The sequence below is a fragment of the Colias croceus genome, chromosome 5 (genome assembly GCF_905220415.1).
Source record: "Colias croceus chromosome 5, ilColCroc2.1".
Lineage (NCBI taxonomy): Eukaryota > Metazoa > Arthropoda > Insecta > Lepidoptera > Pieridae > Colias > Colias croceus.
Window position 1 is genome coordinate 6375458 of NC_059541.1, and position 14222 is coordinate 6389679.

Consider the following 14222-nt stretch of genomic DNA (forward strand, 5'->3'; position numbering starts at 1 on the left):
TTGCCTTACACACACTACAGAACTGAGTTGCCGCACTCACGGAGCTATTGTTTTTAGGTGGAGCGGTATCTAGTCGTAGCGCGCGCGCGGAGACCAATCCTTAATCTAAGAGATAAAGATTTATTTTTAATCTCTTCCCCTTAAAATAGATATAGTAATGTATAGGCACCTACACAAAACTACGGAAATCAAACGTGGAAAAACTGAATTTTTTAAATAGTCTCCCTATATATCATACGATCTGGCCAAATGTGGATGACAAAATCGTAAAACATTGACGATTTAACGATCTGGTCAAACTATGTTGGCCACAGTATGAAATGCGAATCTTTTAGGTAGTCACTGTTCTTTTGATTTTTCATCATTCGTAGAAAAACGGTCACTTAAATACTACCTACCTAATTTTGAAACCCCAAATATTTTTTCTCACCTAAAACTTTAAATAAATACTCGTTTAAATTAACCCCTTTTGAAATCTCAAGTATCATTAGGTTTAAATAACTTAGGTATATTTTATAAAGTATTCTCAATAATATAACCTAGTCTAACAGAGTGAATAAAACAATCAATAATTTTAAAAACTTATTCTATTTATCACAGATGAGATTTGTTGGGCAGATAACAAAATTTAATAATTTGGAGATGTTACATTTATTCCTTGCACAATGTACACATAATATCCTAACTTAAAATATGAATATATTATTATAATGGCATAGTTAACAACATAAAAGCTGGTAAACGTTTAACTGGTGTTGACATGAATAGATACCTACCCACTAATGATTAGGTACGAATAATATAACAAATGAAGGAAACTACATTATTTTATTAATTATAAATTGTGTTACACAAAGAAACATAAAAATGATAAGTATTATTGCTACATATTATATTAAGTGTACACTGAACAAAATTAACAAAATAAACTTAAATGTCTCTCCTTTTATTCAATCATTAATTTAACTCAAGATACAAAATAAACTTATTCTAACTAAAGTAAAGAATAACAACATAACGTTTACTTTTCAATACCATCTTCCAGGCACCCTAATAATGAAGACTTTATACAAGGAATCACATCAGAAATAGTGAAATCTTATAAAACCAGTAGGTATACCATATCGATAGAAAAAAAAGGATTGTAACCTAAGTACCTACGGTAGAGTTTATTATAGAGTCGAATAATCATAAAATCTTTTATGTTATCAAAATTATAGATGCTGTTTAGTTCCTTCCTTGCCTTGGTAAACCTTTATACCTAAAAAGGTTTCAGAACAATTTATTGTATATACCACTAGGGTACACAATCATATCTTCGGGATACTGAACTATATTTTAAACTAACACAATAATATAAAAAAGCAATACCCACGAATTAAATTTTTAGTTTAGTCATCGCGGTACATAAAACTGATGATTAACATATTTGGTTTGAAATTGTTACAGGTTAAACTACATCAATAATGAAATCTACACACATGAATATGTACATATCGCTCTACTACACACATGTTCATACTAGACTTACAAAGTATTCGAAAACCGAAACTTACCTAAGTTTCGGTACATACTTAACTTAGGTACACAATGCTTGATAGCACAATTTATGTCTTAAAAGTTAAAAGTATACAACTTTTAAAATTTAATATTATAGAAAAATTCTACTACAAATAAACTAAAGTTAATGTATTTTTATTACACGAGGAATTTTGATAGAAAGTCGAAAAAAAATATAGTAGGGTTTGAGGGTCAATTATTATTATTATTACTAAATTCAAACTCACATTGAGATCATAGTGACATATACCTAGTCGTTTAGTGTCAATTATTTTAAAAGGTTTGTACAACGATCCTGTTTTATTCCGATAAAAAAATAATCTAATAGGTACTTTTAGAAACTAAATTTTTAGAGTTTATGCTATTAGGTTTTCTTCTATAATACATACTATATTTAAGGCCTATTCAAACTACAGCTGTATCCGCTACCACCATGGATAGCGGTATCCCGATGTTACGCGATTACTACGTACGATACTCTTACGTAGTATATTATAGACTAATCCCGTACCGATGGTATACTATAGTGGTAGTGGATACCGCTCTAATCTGAATAGGCTGTTATTACGTTATTTGTACAAACGCAAGGATTAAAAAATAAACAGTCACAAGAAATTTACAGGTAGGTATTTGTATGAACATACCTATAAACATATTTTATCCCAGTTATGTTGGCAATTATATCCCAGTAATGTTTAAGTTGAATCAGAATCAGATAAGAGCGAGTTAAGTTTCGCGGACATTTCCTCCCTCATGTGCTTGTTCGCATCTGATATGGTTTTAATCAAAACACCCTTATTGCTGATTGTTTTATTCAAAAGTTTCTTAGTATTATCTTCTAGCATTGCACTCGTAGCATCTTCTAGTTCCATCATTAATTTTCTCCTCTATATGAAAATAATTTTTATTTGTATTACCATAAAGGTTGATAAATTATTAAGTAAGTAATAATAATTTATACAGAGCGTCAGTGTATTAAGCTTAGGGGCCATCCATTAATCACGTGATGTTTTTTTTGGTATTTTTTGATGGACCCCTCCCCCCCTTTCGAGCCTCACGTGATTAATGGATAGCCCCTTAAAGGAACTTGCATACGCTGAATAAATGAATATAAAAAGCTCTATATGTATCTATAGTTACGAAGTCATTTTTTTTTACTGAATTTTTCTTTTGATCTATCGATATTTTCATAGAAAGAATATTTACAATATTTGTAAGTAACATTTAAATGTTTTTTACTTAAGTAAATCCCTCAAACAAATATAATTGTCTATTTTGATATTGAATTGTTAACTGTATTATTTGAATATTTTAAAGAAAAAATGCATACTCACTTTAATGAACTCTACTGCTTTGGGTTCCGTTTCTGATAACTTCTTATATTTAAGTATCTGCATCAACTCTTCTTTATGTCGTAAACCTCGTTTTGTCATTACCTATAACAATTTAATTACTTACTATAATATTTTATTAGTTAAGGTCATAAAATTTAAAGTTAAATTACTATAAAATCGTAGTCTGTAAAATAAATAGTGTTAGAAAAACTTACAAGTTCTGGTCGCAAATCTTGTGATTGTAACTGTTTTTTAAATTTTAGATCTTTCTGATTTTCAACCACTTCCCACTGCATTTGAAAATTTTTTGGTACATATACTTTTCTAGAAAATACCCTGAAATTTTTATTTTATTTTAGTTAACAGGTATAGTTAATAATACTGTTTGTGTTACAGATTATTTTACTTACAAATTCAACTTCCGAAATGCTTCCTCTTCCGGGTAGAAGTCGGTACACTTAAAGCCAGGAAATTCGAAGCATACATCATTCTTGATATTCCGTTTTGCAGAAATCCATCCTAGATTTTCAACATTTGTAGGTTGTATCCAAACATTTTTGATTGTATCATGTTGGTCGTCTTCGTCGTCAGAAATTATTAAAACATCAGAGTTCGAAATTTTGCAAACGCTGGAAGTTGCTAAAAAGTTTTCAATATCCATTTCCATAGACTCTACAGTTTGTTCAGATTCACGAGTTTCAGCAGTTATTTGACCAAGCAGCGACCTCTTATTAATCTCTTCTGGCTTCAATATAAACATACTTGGTTCGAAAGTAGACGTTGATTCATTCCTAGGTTTTACAATCTTCACTTGAGGGGCAATTTCAGCAACTGGCTTATAATTTTTTTTAACTAAATCACTGTTTCCGACAGTATTATTTGAAATACTAGAGGCGGGTATTTTTTCTTGATTTGGACTCGTACCAGATTCAAGAAATTTAGGTTCTTGTGAGACAGATGGTTTTGAGCAAGTTTTTATAAAGTTAAATATGTTATTAGTTTTGTTTATTTTAATAGGCTTCACCAATTTAATGATCTTTTTGTCTTCTTTATTCTTATGGAGTAAATCTTTTTCTGGTTTACTTGTAGTAGGTATGTGCTCTTTTTGCTTGGGGTTAATCTTTTCAGATACCATTTCGTTTTCTAATGAAATCATATCACTTTTGCCATACGTCGCTGGTATAAAGGCTAGCGGTTGATCAATAATTCTTTCATTGTCCACTTTATTTACCATGATCCAAGTTCCTCTAGTTTGACTTTTATTATCTCTAGGTATATCAGTTTTTATGGTTTCTATACCAAGTGGTTCGTGTCGTTCGTATGGCCCAATGAACACATTAAGATCATTTTCATTGGGTATAGCATAAATTCCAAATTGTGGGCTTGTCTGAGGAGTGGCACATTTTTGTGAAGACAGTCTTACGGTTTTACATGACACACGTGACACATTTATAGCTTTGATTACACTATCATACTTGACAAAAAACCCCTTTTTGTAGAAATGTATTTCGTTAAAATCATTTTCAACTGTCATTACAAACCATTTTGATAAATCGGAGTCGTTTATGTTCTGTGTTTCGTTTTGTTGTTCTTGTAAGCTTTTCGCATTTCCTGTTATACAATTTTCTTGAGAGTTTTCTTCCGCAAAACTAGAACTTAATGATTCCTTATCTGAATTATTAAGTTCTTCTTCACTATCACTATCACAATTGAATGTAGTTAATGCTTTCTCATTCCTCTTGGGTTCGCTTACTTTCGTTACGGACCCAATTAGTTCCCAGCATTGTGATAATCCACACAATATACAGAAATTGTCCTTCAAATCCGTTGCATTTGTTAGTAAATTTTTCACAGTTATTGGATATCTTTCTAGTTCCGTTAAAGCAATATCATTAATATTAATACAGCTTTCAAAAAATGTATTTTTTGTATTAACAGCCATAAGGATACGATACGGCTTTTGCTTCGTAATTAAAAACAAATTTTTTCGTTCGCGATATCGGCTTAGTATGAACTCCCATGGATACAAGGCTACTTTCCCAATTTTAGGTGGATCTAGGCACGTTGTTACAATACCTTTGTCAGCGCGTTCTTTGTATTGTTTATAACTAGCTTCTAACCATGCAACTAACTTAGTTTTATTAGGCAAACGTTGCATAGCATTTTGTGACATTTGGAAAGAATCCGCAATTATCTCCGTGGATGTTGTTTCAATTTGATTCTGCACCACATTATTTAACAATTCTTTCAGACTGGATGGTGGCTGACCGACTTCTAGAGTATGCAAATTTTGGGAACATTCTTTGTCTTCGGTAGTGTAAATTGTAGTCAATAATTTTTTTAACAAACTGCGATCATTTTTCTCCATTTCCAAAATTTTTCTATTTGTTTCTGAATAATAACCATCAAGAAATTTCCTACCTTTGTAAGATTTTACTCTTGCGCACTTTTCAGTATTATAGGATATTTCAGGTACTTTCTCCTTCATAACTTCAACTTCTTCAGGTGGCTTTGATCGCACTCTTAATCTAGATTTTACATCAGATGAATCACTAGAACTTATGCTTGTTTTGTCAGGAATCAAATTTATTGGTTGGGCCTCTTTATTATCGGCATCCATTGTTTGGAACTCCATAATTTCGGGTATAGCCTTTTCCGTAAATTTGCCTTTACAGAAACATTTATATAAATTGTGAACCATACACCAAGGCTCGATATTTTTGCAGTCAAGTTTTGGGGTTATAATGCGTAGCTCTTTCATAATTTTTCGTTCCACCTTTAAACACATTTTGCTATAGAAATCGGCATATTTTTTTGATGTTTTCCAATCTCTTTTTTGGGAATTAAAGACAATATTACCTTGTCCGGATAATACTACAGTTTGACGAAACTTTTGCTCTTCTTTTGCTAGTTTGGAATTACATATCTTACTATCCAAGTCTATTAATTCATGTAAATATTGCAAATTATCACATGTTTTAGAAAAGGAACATACACACTTAAACATGCACTCTAAGCGACCACAGTGTGTTTTTAAGTTAAAAGGGAATTCTAAGGACTCACATATACAGCCTAACGTGCAATATAATTTATTACATGTCTTCTGGCTATCACTATCAACTCCAGGTATTTTTATTATAGTTACATCAAGTCGGTCTAATTCACCATATTTTTTCTTACATTTATCTTTTAAAGAATTGTCGAGGCCCATTTTATCTCCGATATTGGATGAATTATCTGTAATCATATTTGTATCCGTTTTAACAAAATTATCGTATTCTAAATTAAATTCTACGTAATCTAGAATTTTGCTCATTACGTGTTTTACTTCTTTAGATACATCACTTTCTTCATTTAAAACTAAATCGACCGCATTCACTCTTTTATGAAATATTGAATTTCTCATCAGTATTCTATTTTGACAACATTGATATTGTAAATCAAAAGTTATATTGTTTTGATGGGTTTGTATCGGGCAACCATTTTTATTACTGCCCAATACGGAAACAGAAAAGTCAGCCCACTTTTCAGTTATTTCCCCATTCGAATTTCTCATAAAAGTTTTATTTAAAAACGTGGTCATTTCTGGTCCTAATTGTCCTCCATAATAAGGCTGGATGTCTAACGCTGGCTTCGGTAGGCTTACTAGGCTGATATTACCATATTGAAATTTTTGATAGGAAGAGTCCAGCAGTTTCTTTTTCGAAAGAGGGCCAGGTCTGAATTTAACAAATAGCGAGTTATGTAGAAGCTGTTTTCTATGAGAAATTACGTTTCGTTTAGTGGCGGATTTTTTTGCGTCTTGACTTTCTCCAAGATCATACTTATAAATAAATCTATTCCTTCCACCCTTACTGCCATTTAATTGAATATTTTTTCCATTCCATAGAATATATTGAGAAGAATGTGTGTGACCTTCAGGATTTAGGTTAATCACCATATGCCAAATATCTTTAGATACCGGAAAATCATTGCTTAATATAGTTTTAGCTATTTTTTTTGTGGCTTCTTCTCTAGCCGAACCGATTCTTATTTTTCGAAGTAATACATTTCGCTGTTTATCCAACTCAGCATTCAAATCACTATAGATATCGGTTTCAAACTGTACTCGAATATTACGAACAGTTTTAACTTTTTGCTTTATTTTTTTCTTTGGTACATAGTATTTGTCACACTTTGGAATAAAGTCACACGAAGGTGTTTTCGAAATATCAGCAGGTAGAGGCTTCGCTGGTACAATATGTATCAAGTCATATAAATTGTTGTTTAACTTGTTATTTGCTCGCAAGATATCAGAGATGAATACTTTTTTGTTGTCATCCATTATACTACCTGAAACAAATAACTAAAATAACGTCAAAGAAAAAAGAAATAGTTTGGCGTTAATTTGTTTTGAATGTATGGATGCAAAATTATCATTTATCCCTGAAGGCTTTTGAATGCGAAGTGCCTTCAGTTTCCATAGCGGTCACACCGTGATAGTATTTAAGTAAATTGTAAAGCATCAATGATAGCGATAACGTTAAATGGTAATTTGGTCACATTTGGTCTCAATAATAGTCAAATCATATTAAGAAGTATTGATATTTGAAACGCAATCACGCGCAGTTGGGTTTTTGAAAAAAAAAAATTTTTTTTATGTATTTTAAAACTTGATATTTAATTAAAAAAAACCTCCAAAAAATTTTTTTTATTACTTTAATTTTTTTATTATTTTAATAAACAATTAAAAATTGATGAAAATTAAATAAAAATCACGTCACTATAAACGCGCCATGATTGGTCCCCATAGTTGTGACGTTATAATGTTATAGCTATTTAATAACAGTACAGCGTTTACGGCATCAATGTTTGGTTCTGGAGGATTACCAATTTCCATATTTTCTGAAAATTCATTTAATATTTCTTGTATGATTTGTTGTCTCCGTCGTTTTTCTGCAGCTGGTCTAAGAACCGTTGTTGTGCCTTGTCTTTTATAATTAGGTTGACAGTCAAACTTGTGTGGTACCACATCAAGTTTAATCTTTGCTTTACCTCCCATCGTTGTATAATAAATATAATTTTCCATGTCATCTTTCAGCTGAAAAAAAAAAATATAAATCTTATTAATTTTTTATATGTTATTGTAACAACAGAAAAACCACCATAAAATTTGAAAAAAATAATAGTCAAATACAAATAACGTTATAAAAATATAAATTGAATCCCATTCATTAGATAAAGATTTGTACATAAATAATTATTACATAATTATTATTATTTAAGCACTTTAAATTATCAATAAAAAAATATGCTATGATTTTTAACTGGACTGCAAATCATAAATACGGTTATGATTTGGAGTCCAGTTAAAAAAATATTTACTGAACTTTACATATTTATGTAAAATTCAGTAATAGTATGCATATATATAGTATTTACTAGTGGTCCGCCCCGGCTTCGCCCCTTGGTACCTACATGTTTAAACTATCCTATCTCTCAAGTTGGATCGAACTGCACATGGTGTGCGAATTTTATTATAATCGTTTAAGTGGTTTAGGAGCCATTGAGGACAAACATTGTGACACGAGATTTATATATATTAAGATATATTATAATAATTATCTAATTTGTATACTTAGATAATATATAATAATTAATAATAATGGTATTAAGAAATACTTACATCGAAATGATCTTCACAACAAAAAAAATTCGAATTTGTTTGGGGATTATCACGGTGCACTGCTTGAAACCATTTATTTCGACGTTTGACATCTTGGGGAACATTTAAAAACATTTTGCCAGGAGTTGCCTTTGTAGTATTCGTACATAATGGCACAAAACAAGAACGATAACTTTTGAGTTTCGACATTTTTCAATCAAAACACTAACATTATGACGTCACACGCGTTCGGGTTTGTTCGGGAGTTGTCGGCGTGTCTTCGGTACTGGATTCAAAAATCAATTTTTATTTTGAAATAACTGAAATTGAAATTTGAATTATTGCAAAAAAGAGTTTTGTTATAAAACTAATATAATATAATCTATCCATTTATCACAATTTTTTTTTTCAAAAATCCAATCGTTATCAGACAATAGCTCGTATTGTGGATTGTACCTGAATTTCGACGCAAAAAAGAGCGTGTGTTCCGAGCACAAGTGTCAGAAGGGCAAGTGTCACTTCTTTGGCAAGATTCAAAGATATCAAAATCGTCACCTAGCTACTCCATGACGTGACGCTATTGCCATGACTCGACCTTAAGATTTAACGCTCAACGTGCCTAAAGAAGTTTCAAGGCATTGAAGGTAGATAACAATAACTATCATTCGATATCAAAATGGCTATATCTTAAGATTACAATAAAAAGGTACCCCAATACGTGACGCGTATAAGTATATGTGGTACATCTTCCATTTTTAAGAATATGGACTTTAAATATTAATTTAAACGCACCAATGAAATTTAAAAAAAATCATATATTTATTATGCATTTTATTGCAAGGAGCATGAAACATTAGTGCGTTTATCGCTTGATACAGTTACATCAAGCAGATCAATTATCCATTTCTGATATAAGTAATATTGATAATAATCAAGAAGTGTGTTGTATATTTTAAGCCCCACCTCTTCCAATGTCTTCTGATGGACCATTTCTAGCGTAAGTTTACCATTCATCCCACATACACTCGCACCGCACTTACGCACACATAGGCACGCAGTAATATTTTCATCTCTTCACACACTGTCCCTGGACCAAAATGTCTGAGATAGGCGCGGTCACAGACTAACATTGCGTGGATGAAATGATATTCACCAAAGATAAATATTATTTGAACTTGCTTTTAAATTTTATTTGATTTTTACAACAGTTCAACATCAGTTGAGACATGATCAAATGTGGTCATAATTAGGGTACCGTTTCGCATTAATAATATGGCATAAAAAATTTAAACGATGCGATGTTACAAGATAGATCAGAAAATAATAATTAAAATAAATAAGTGCTTTTTAAATTTCATAATTAAGCGTAGGTATCTATTTAGAACATATAAAATTACTAGGTTTCCGCCCGCGGCTTCGCCCGCGCAGTCAAAGAAAAACCCGCATAGTTCCCGTTCCCGTGGGATTTCCGGGATTGCGTCATTTTCCCGGAATAAAAAGTAGCCTATGTCCTTTCTCGGGTATCAAAATATCTCCATACCAAATTTCATGAAAATTGGTTCAGTAGTTTAGGGTAACAGACAGACAGACAGAGTTACTTTTGCATATATAATATTAGTATGGATAATACGAGAAATTTTTTATTTACATCGAATTTGCTCGACAATACGTAAATCATAATTTTCACAAAACTTCCTAAATATTATTTATCTCACAAATCCTTATTGAAAGGCGCTACGATAAAAATTAAAAAGGTGGCAAGTGGCAACACTCATAACAAAAATAATTAATTTCCAACAAAAAAAAATCTATTCCACGTGTTACAGAATAATAATGAAACATGTTTGTATATAGGTATCCCTTGTATATTCGAAGGCTCGAGAAGAAATAGAAGGTCGGTTTATGTTGTTGGCATTTTCAATAATATTACTTTATTGAAATCCTATATTATACATAATACGCTTATAATTATATTCCTCTGACTAACTTGTCAGTCACATTACGTACCTACCTCAGAGCTCAGAATACTAAAAAAATAAAATAATCCACGTCACATAAACTTCAAACCACGTGACCAACAAAACAAAATGGCTGATAGCCATTTTCAAAATATTAAATCACCACAAAAGTATCTTGATTAATCATAATAAGTGCACAATGAAATTCTAATTCTTCTAAGTTTCCACAAACTTATTGGTTACCTATACACAATTATATCAATATTTATTATTTTATATACTTCAGAGCCAATGAATATTGAGCGTTTGAAAACAACACTGAATGACATACTGATTTATTGTCAATTCAGTTATACATCCTTCCTCTATGGTCAATTCCACCGGCTACCATAGACAAACATTTTCTTAGGAATCCTATCTACGGAAAATATTCTTTTTTTCTTGTATAATTATTGATGGTAGATAGTGTAAATAATACACAAGATTTATTAATTACTCTATCTATAATACGAATTTTTGAATGAGAGTTAGGCATTTTATTTGTACGCAAAAATATATACAAGAATAACAAATTGGAACGTTTTTTGGTGGAGGTGAACAATATACTGCACAAATTTTATCTATAGATTTCTATTACTATTTGTTGTTATAAATTTGTATAAATACATAGGTATTTTTTTTGTATCGTGTATTGTGCTCAATTAAATGTTGTCTATGTCTACGTACAGTTATTAAATTATATTAGAATACATCTAAATCATCTACTTCTGCCTTGTGGCTTTGATGTGGATAATCACCATACAGCAACCATGTTTTTAATTGTTTTCTATAATTTTAAATAAAGAATGCGTACCTGTATATCAAAAAATAAATCGGCTAACTCCACGTGGCGTTTGAAAAGTTATTTTTCGTTTACATTAGTGATCACGTGATAGTCTATACAAGATGGCAGAATGAACAGCGGAAATCGATGTACCTAATCTATTTACATCATTTATTAAACATTATTGAAACGTTATTTTGAATTAAAATAAATTTAATATAAAATCTGATTCACAATCTCAACTAGATATTTATTTGAAAATAAGGCGTTAGTTCCAATCTTAGGTTCCAACAACCACTTGTATTTACGGACGCCTCGATGACAGGATTGACAGGCCAAATCTATGTTCAGTTCAACCGTCAACGTCAAATTATTATTGACACATAGGTCAGCAATATCGTGGCAATACTCAGAGCAATAAACTTTATAGATATGGAGGCGAGGTAGCTAAATGGCGTAATTCAACGGCGTCGTCGAGACTTATCAAAATCGAAAGAAAAAATAATTTCGAAAAGAAAAGCTTCTATGGTAAAAACCATTATAGCGGTGGGTTTGGCGTGTACGGATTTTCAAAAATGTAAAAAAAAACAGTTACTTGGGCATTCTCGAGCGCGTCAGATATTCATACTACGTATGCCCCAAGTGCCTCTGATAACAACGGTACACTAATCTGCCGGTTTGCGTGGTGGGGCTAGGCATATAAATTCGTCAAAAATGCACAAAAAAAAAAATTTACTCGAGCGCGTCAGATTTTCGGAAGGGGTGTTAAGTAGGCCCCAAGGAAGGTCCCCTTAAAAAAACTGACGATTACGGCGTGACGATAAGTTACGATGAATTTTTGAAAATGCACAAAAAAAAGTCCTTTTGAAATACTCGAGCGCGTCAGATTTTCATAGGGGAGGTTTATCTCGGTATCCTGAAAGCATATTTTCTTAATCTGACAAAAATGTTGGTGGGTTCTCTTAATCTGACCGAAAAAGGTTTGTCGGTTTCTTTTTTTTAATCATCGTTATTTCCACAGAACAGTAATGGTTATTTCATATCAATCTTTCTTGACACCCTCAGTTTTCGAGATATACTCAAAAAACCGGGAGTTTTGAGTTTTTATAATGCTTCAAGTAAAAAAAGTTTTAACTTTCGACAAAAATGAAAAGAGACCTTTTTTTGAAAAAATAAAATTACCTTTTTTGTTTATTTAAACTTTTTTTTTTTGAAAAAGTAAAATTCGCGACTTATATGCTACAACGCGTTTTTCGGAAGACGAAATGGCTCCTCCAGACTTCCGGTCATGCGGAAACCGGCAGATTTTGTATTTTTAGTAAGTTTTAGATTATATTCTTCAAAATAAAAATAAAAACAATCGCGCTCGAGAATGCCGGATTAACGTTTTTTTTTACAAGTTCGCGACCCTATAACTCGGCGGCGACAAGGACTAATGGTCAGATTAGTTAAATTTAGTCTTAAAACACTAAAATCAACCCCCAATATCTTAATCTGACGCGCTCGAGTATTTCAGACTATCGATTTTTTTTTACTAATCTGATCGTCTATCCTAGGCCGCTAGGCGCGCGTCACTACATATAGAGCTAAATAGTTAACAAGGTTGTTCTATTAGGTCTAAGGTATCTCTCATATCTTAAACTGCCACGCTCGAGTATTACAGAAAATTCCCCTCTTCGCCTCCCTATCTATTATTACGTACCTACAAGCTACCTACTACCTACTTAGCTTTATTACAAGAAGCACAGATAAATTATTTTACGTAAAATAGATTAAATATCTTTAAATTGTTTTGTAAATTCCTAATTTCCTATGATTAAAGACATAATAGAAAAATATATTATAACCTAAACCTATAAAACGCTCATTTGAATCTTCTTAATTTTGGTTAGATTCTCACCTTTATTTTAAAATTTCACGAAACAAAAGACCGTACATCTATAATTAATCTATATTCTTAAAATTCTTCGATGATGATAAGTAACTAGCTTTCCACCCGCAGCTTCGCATGCGCAGTCAAACAAAAACCCGCATAATTCCCGTTCAAGTGGGATTTCCGGGATAAAACTAACCCTATTTCCCTGGGTAAAAAGTAGCCTATGTTCTTTCTCGTGCATCAAAATATGTATCTCTATACCAAATTTCATGCAAATTGGTTCAGTAGTTAAGGCGTGATTAAGTAACATACAGACAGACAGAGTTACTTTCGCATTTATAATATTAGTATGGATATCGTCCCCTTACTGGTAAAACTGACTAACTGCACATTTTTACAAAATTAAGTTATATACACCAATCGATTCGTCCCGTCAAGATCTATCTTCAGGTAAAACCCGTTATCTTCTACGGTGCGTAATTACAAAGTTAGCTTCGGCTAAAACAGCCTTTCTTGCATGATTCTCCACAATCGCTTCTATAAAAAACGATTAAATTGCTTTAGGATATTATTTTAAAAAATGTATACTGTTAAGACAATGTTTCGCGTTTTAACACGTTTTCGTTTATTGACACTTGTATTCATCATACACAGAAACGATTCATTTAAAACCAGTTATCCTACAGTACCTAGTTGGTTGTGGTTCTTTAAATTTTACAAAATTATTGATTAACACTTCATAAAATAAAAGTTAAAAAGCTTTAGTTACTTTTTCTTGAATATTAGTTAGCGTTTTTGCCTTTTTTGAGGCAAGTAAAATAAATTATCCGATTGTAGTACATTATTACTGAATTACATTAGTTTCACGCTTTTTAAATTACTTCAGATAAAACAAACTACAAGCGCCCCCTCAGCTTATTCTTCATTTTTCTTGAAATTCTTCTGCAATTTCTTACATTATTTTCTGATAAAACATTACCTGAATAATGGGCCTATCATAACAACCCACTAATAACCTAGATTACTG

The 14222-nt window shown here is 31.6% G+C and overlaps 1 protein-coding gene across 4 annotated transcripts; it reads right to left on the reverse strand.

The window, feature by feature from the left end:
• Window positions 1–569: 569 nt before the first annotated feature.
• Window positions 570–11482, reverse strand: LOC123691828. 4 transcript variants are annotated; one of them, XM_045636401.1, is made up of 7 exons: window positions 10550–10807; window positions 8560–8858; window positions 7764–7974; window positions 3305–7226; window positions 3110–3230; window positions 2895–2996; window positions 570–2447 (listed from the first exon to the last, which is right to left on the reverse strand). In XM_045636401.1, exons 2-7 carry the CDS (start codon window positions 8746–8748, stop codon window positions 2256–2258), a joined length of 4737 nt encoding a protein of 1578 aa, XP_045492357.1. In that variant the 5' UTR covers window positions 8749–8858; window positions 10550–10807; the 3' UTR covers window positions 570–2255. The 4 variants fall into 4 exon arrangements, with proteins under 4 accessions (XP_045492357.1, XP_045492358.1, XP_045492360.1 ...); XM_045636402.1 differs by lacking the exon at window positions 10550–10807 and having other exon boundaries at window positions 8560–9787; XM_045636404.1 differs by lacking the exons at window positions 7764–7974; window positions 8560–8858; window positions 10550–10807 and adding an exon at window positions 11350–11482 and having other exon boundaries at window positions 3305–7222.
• Between the last annotated feature and the right edge of the window lie 2740 nt (window positions 11483–14222).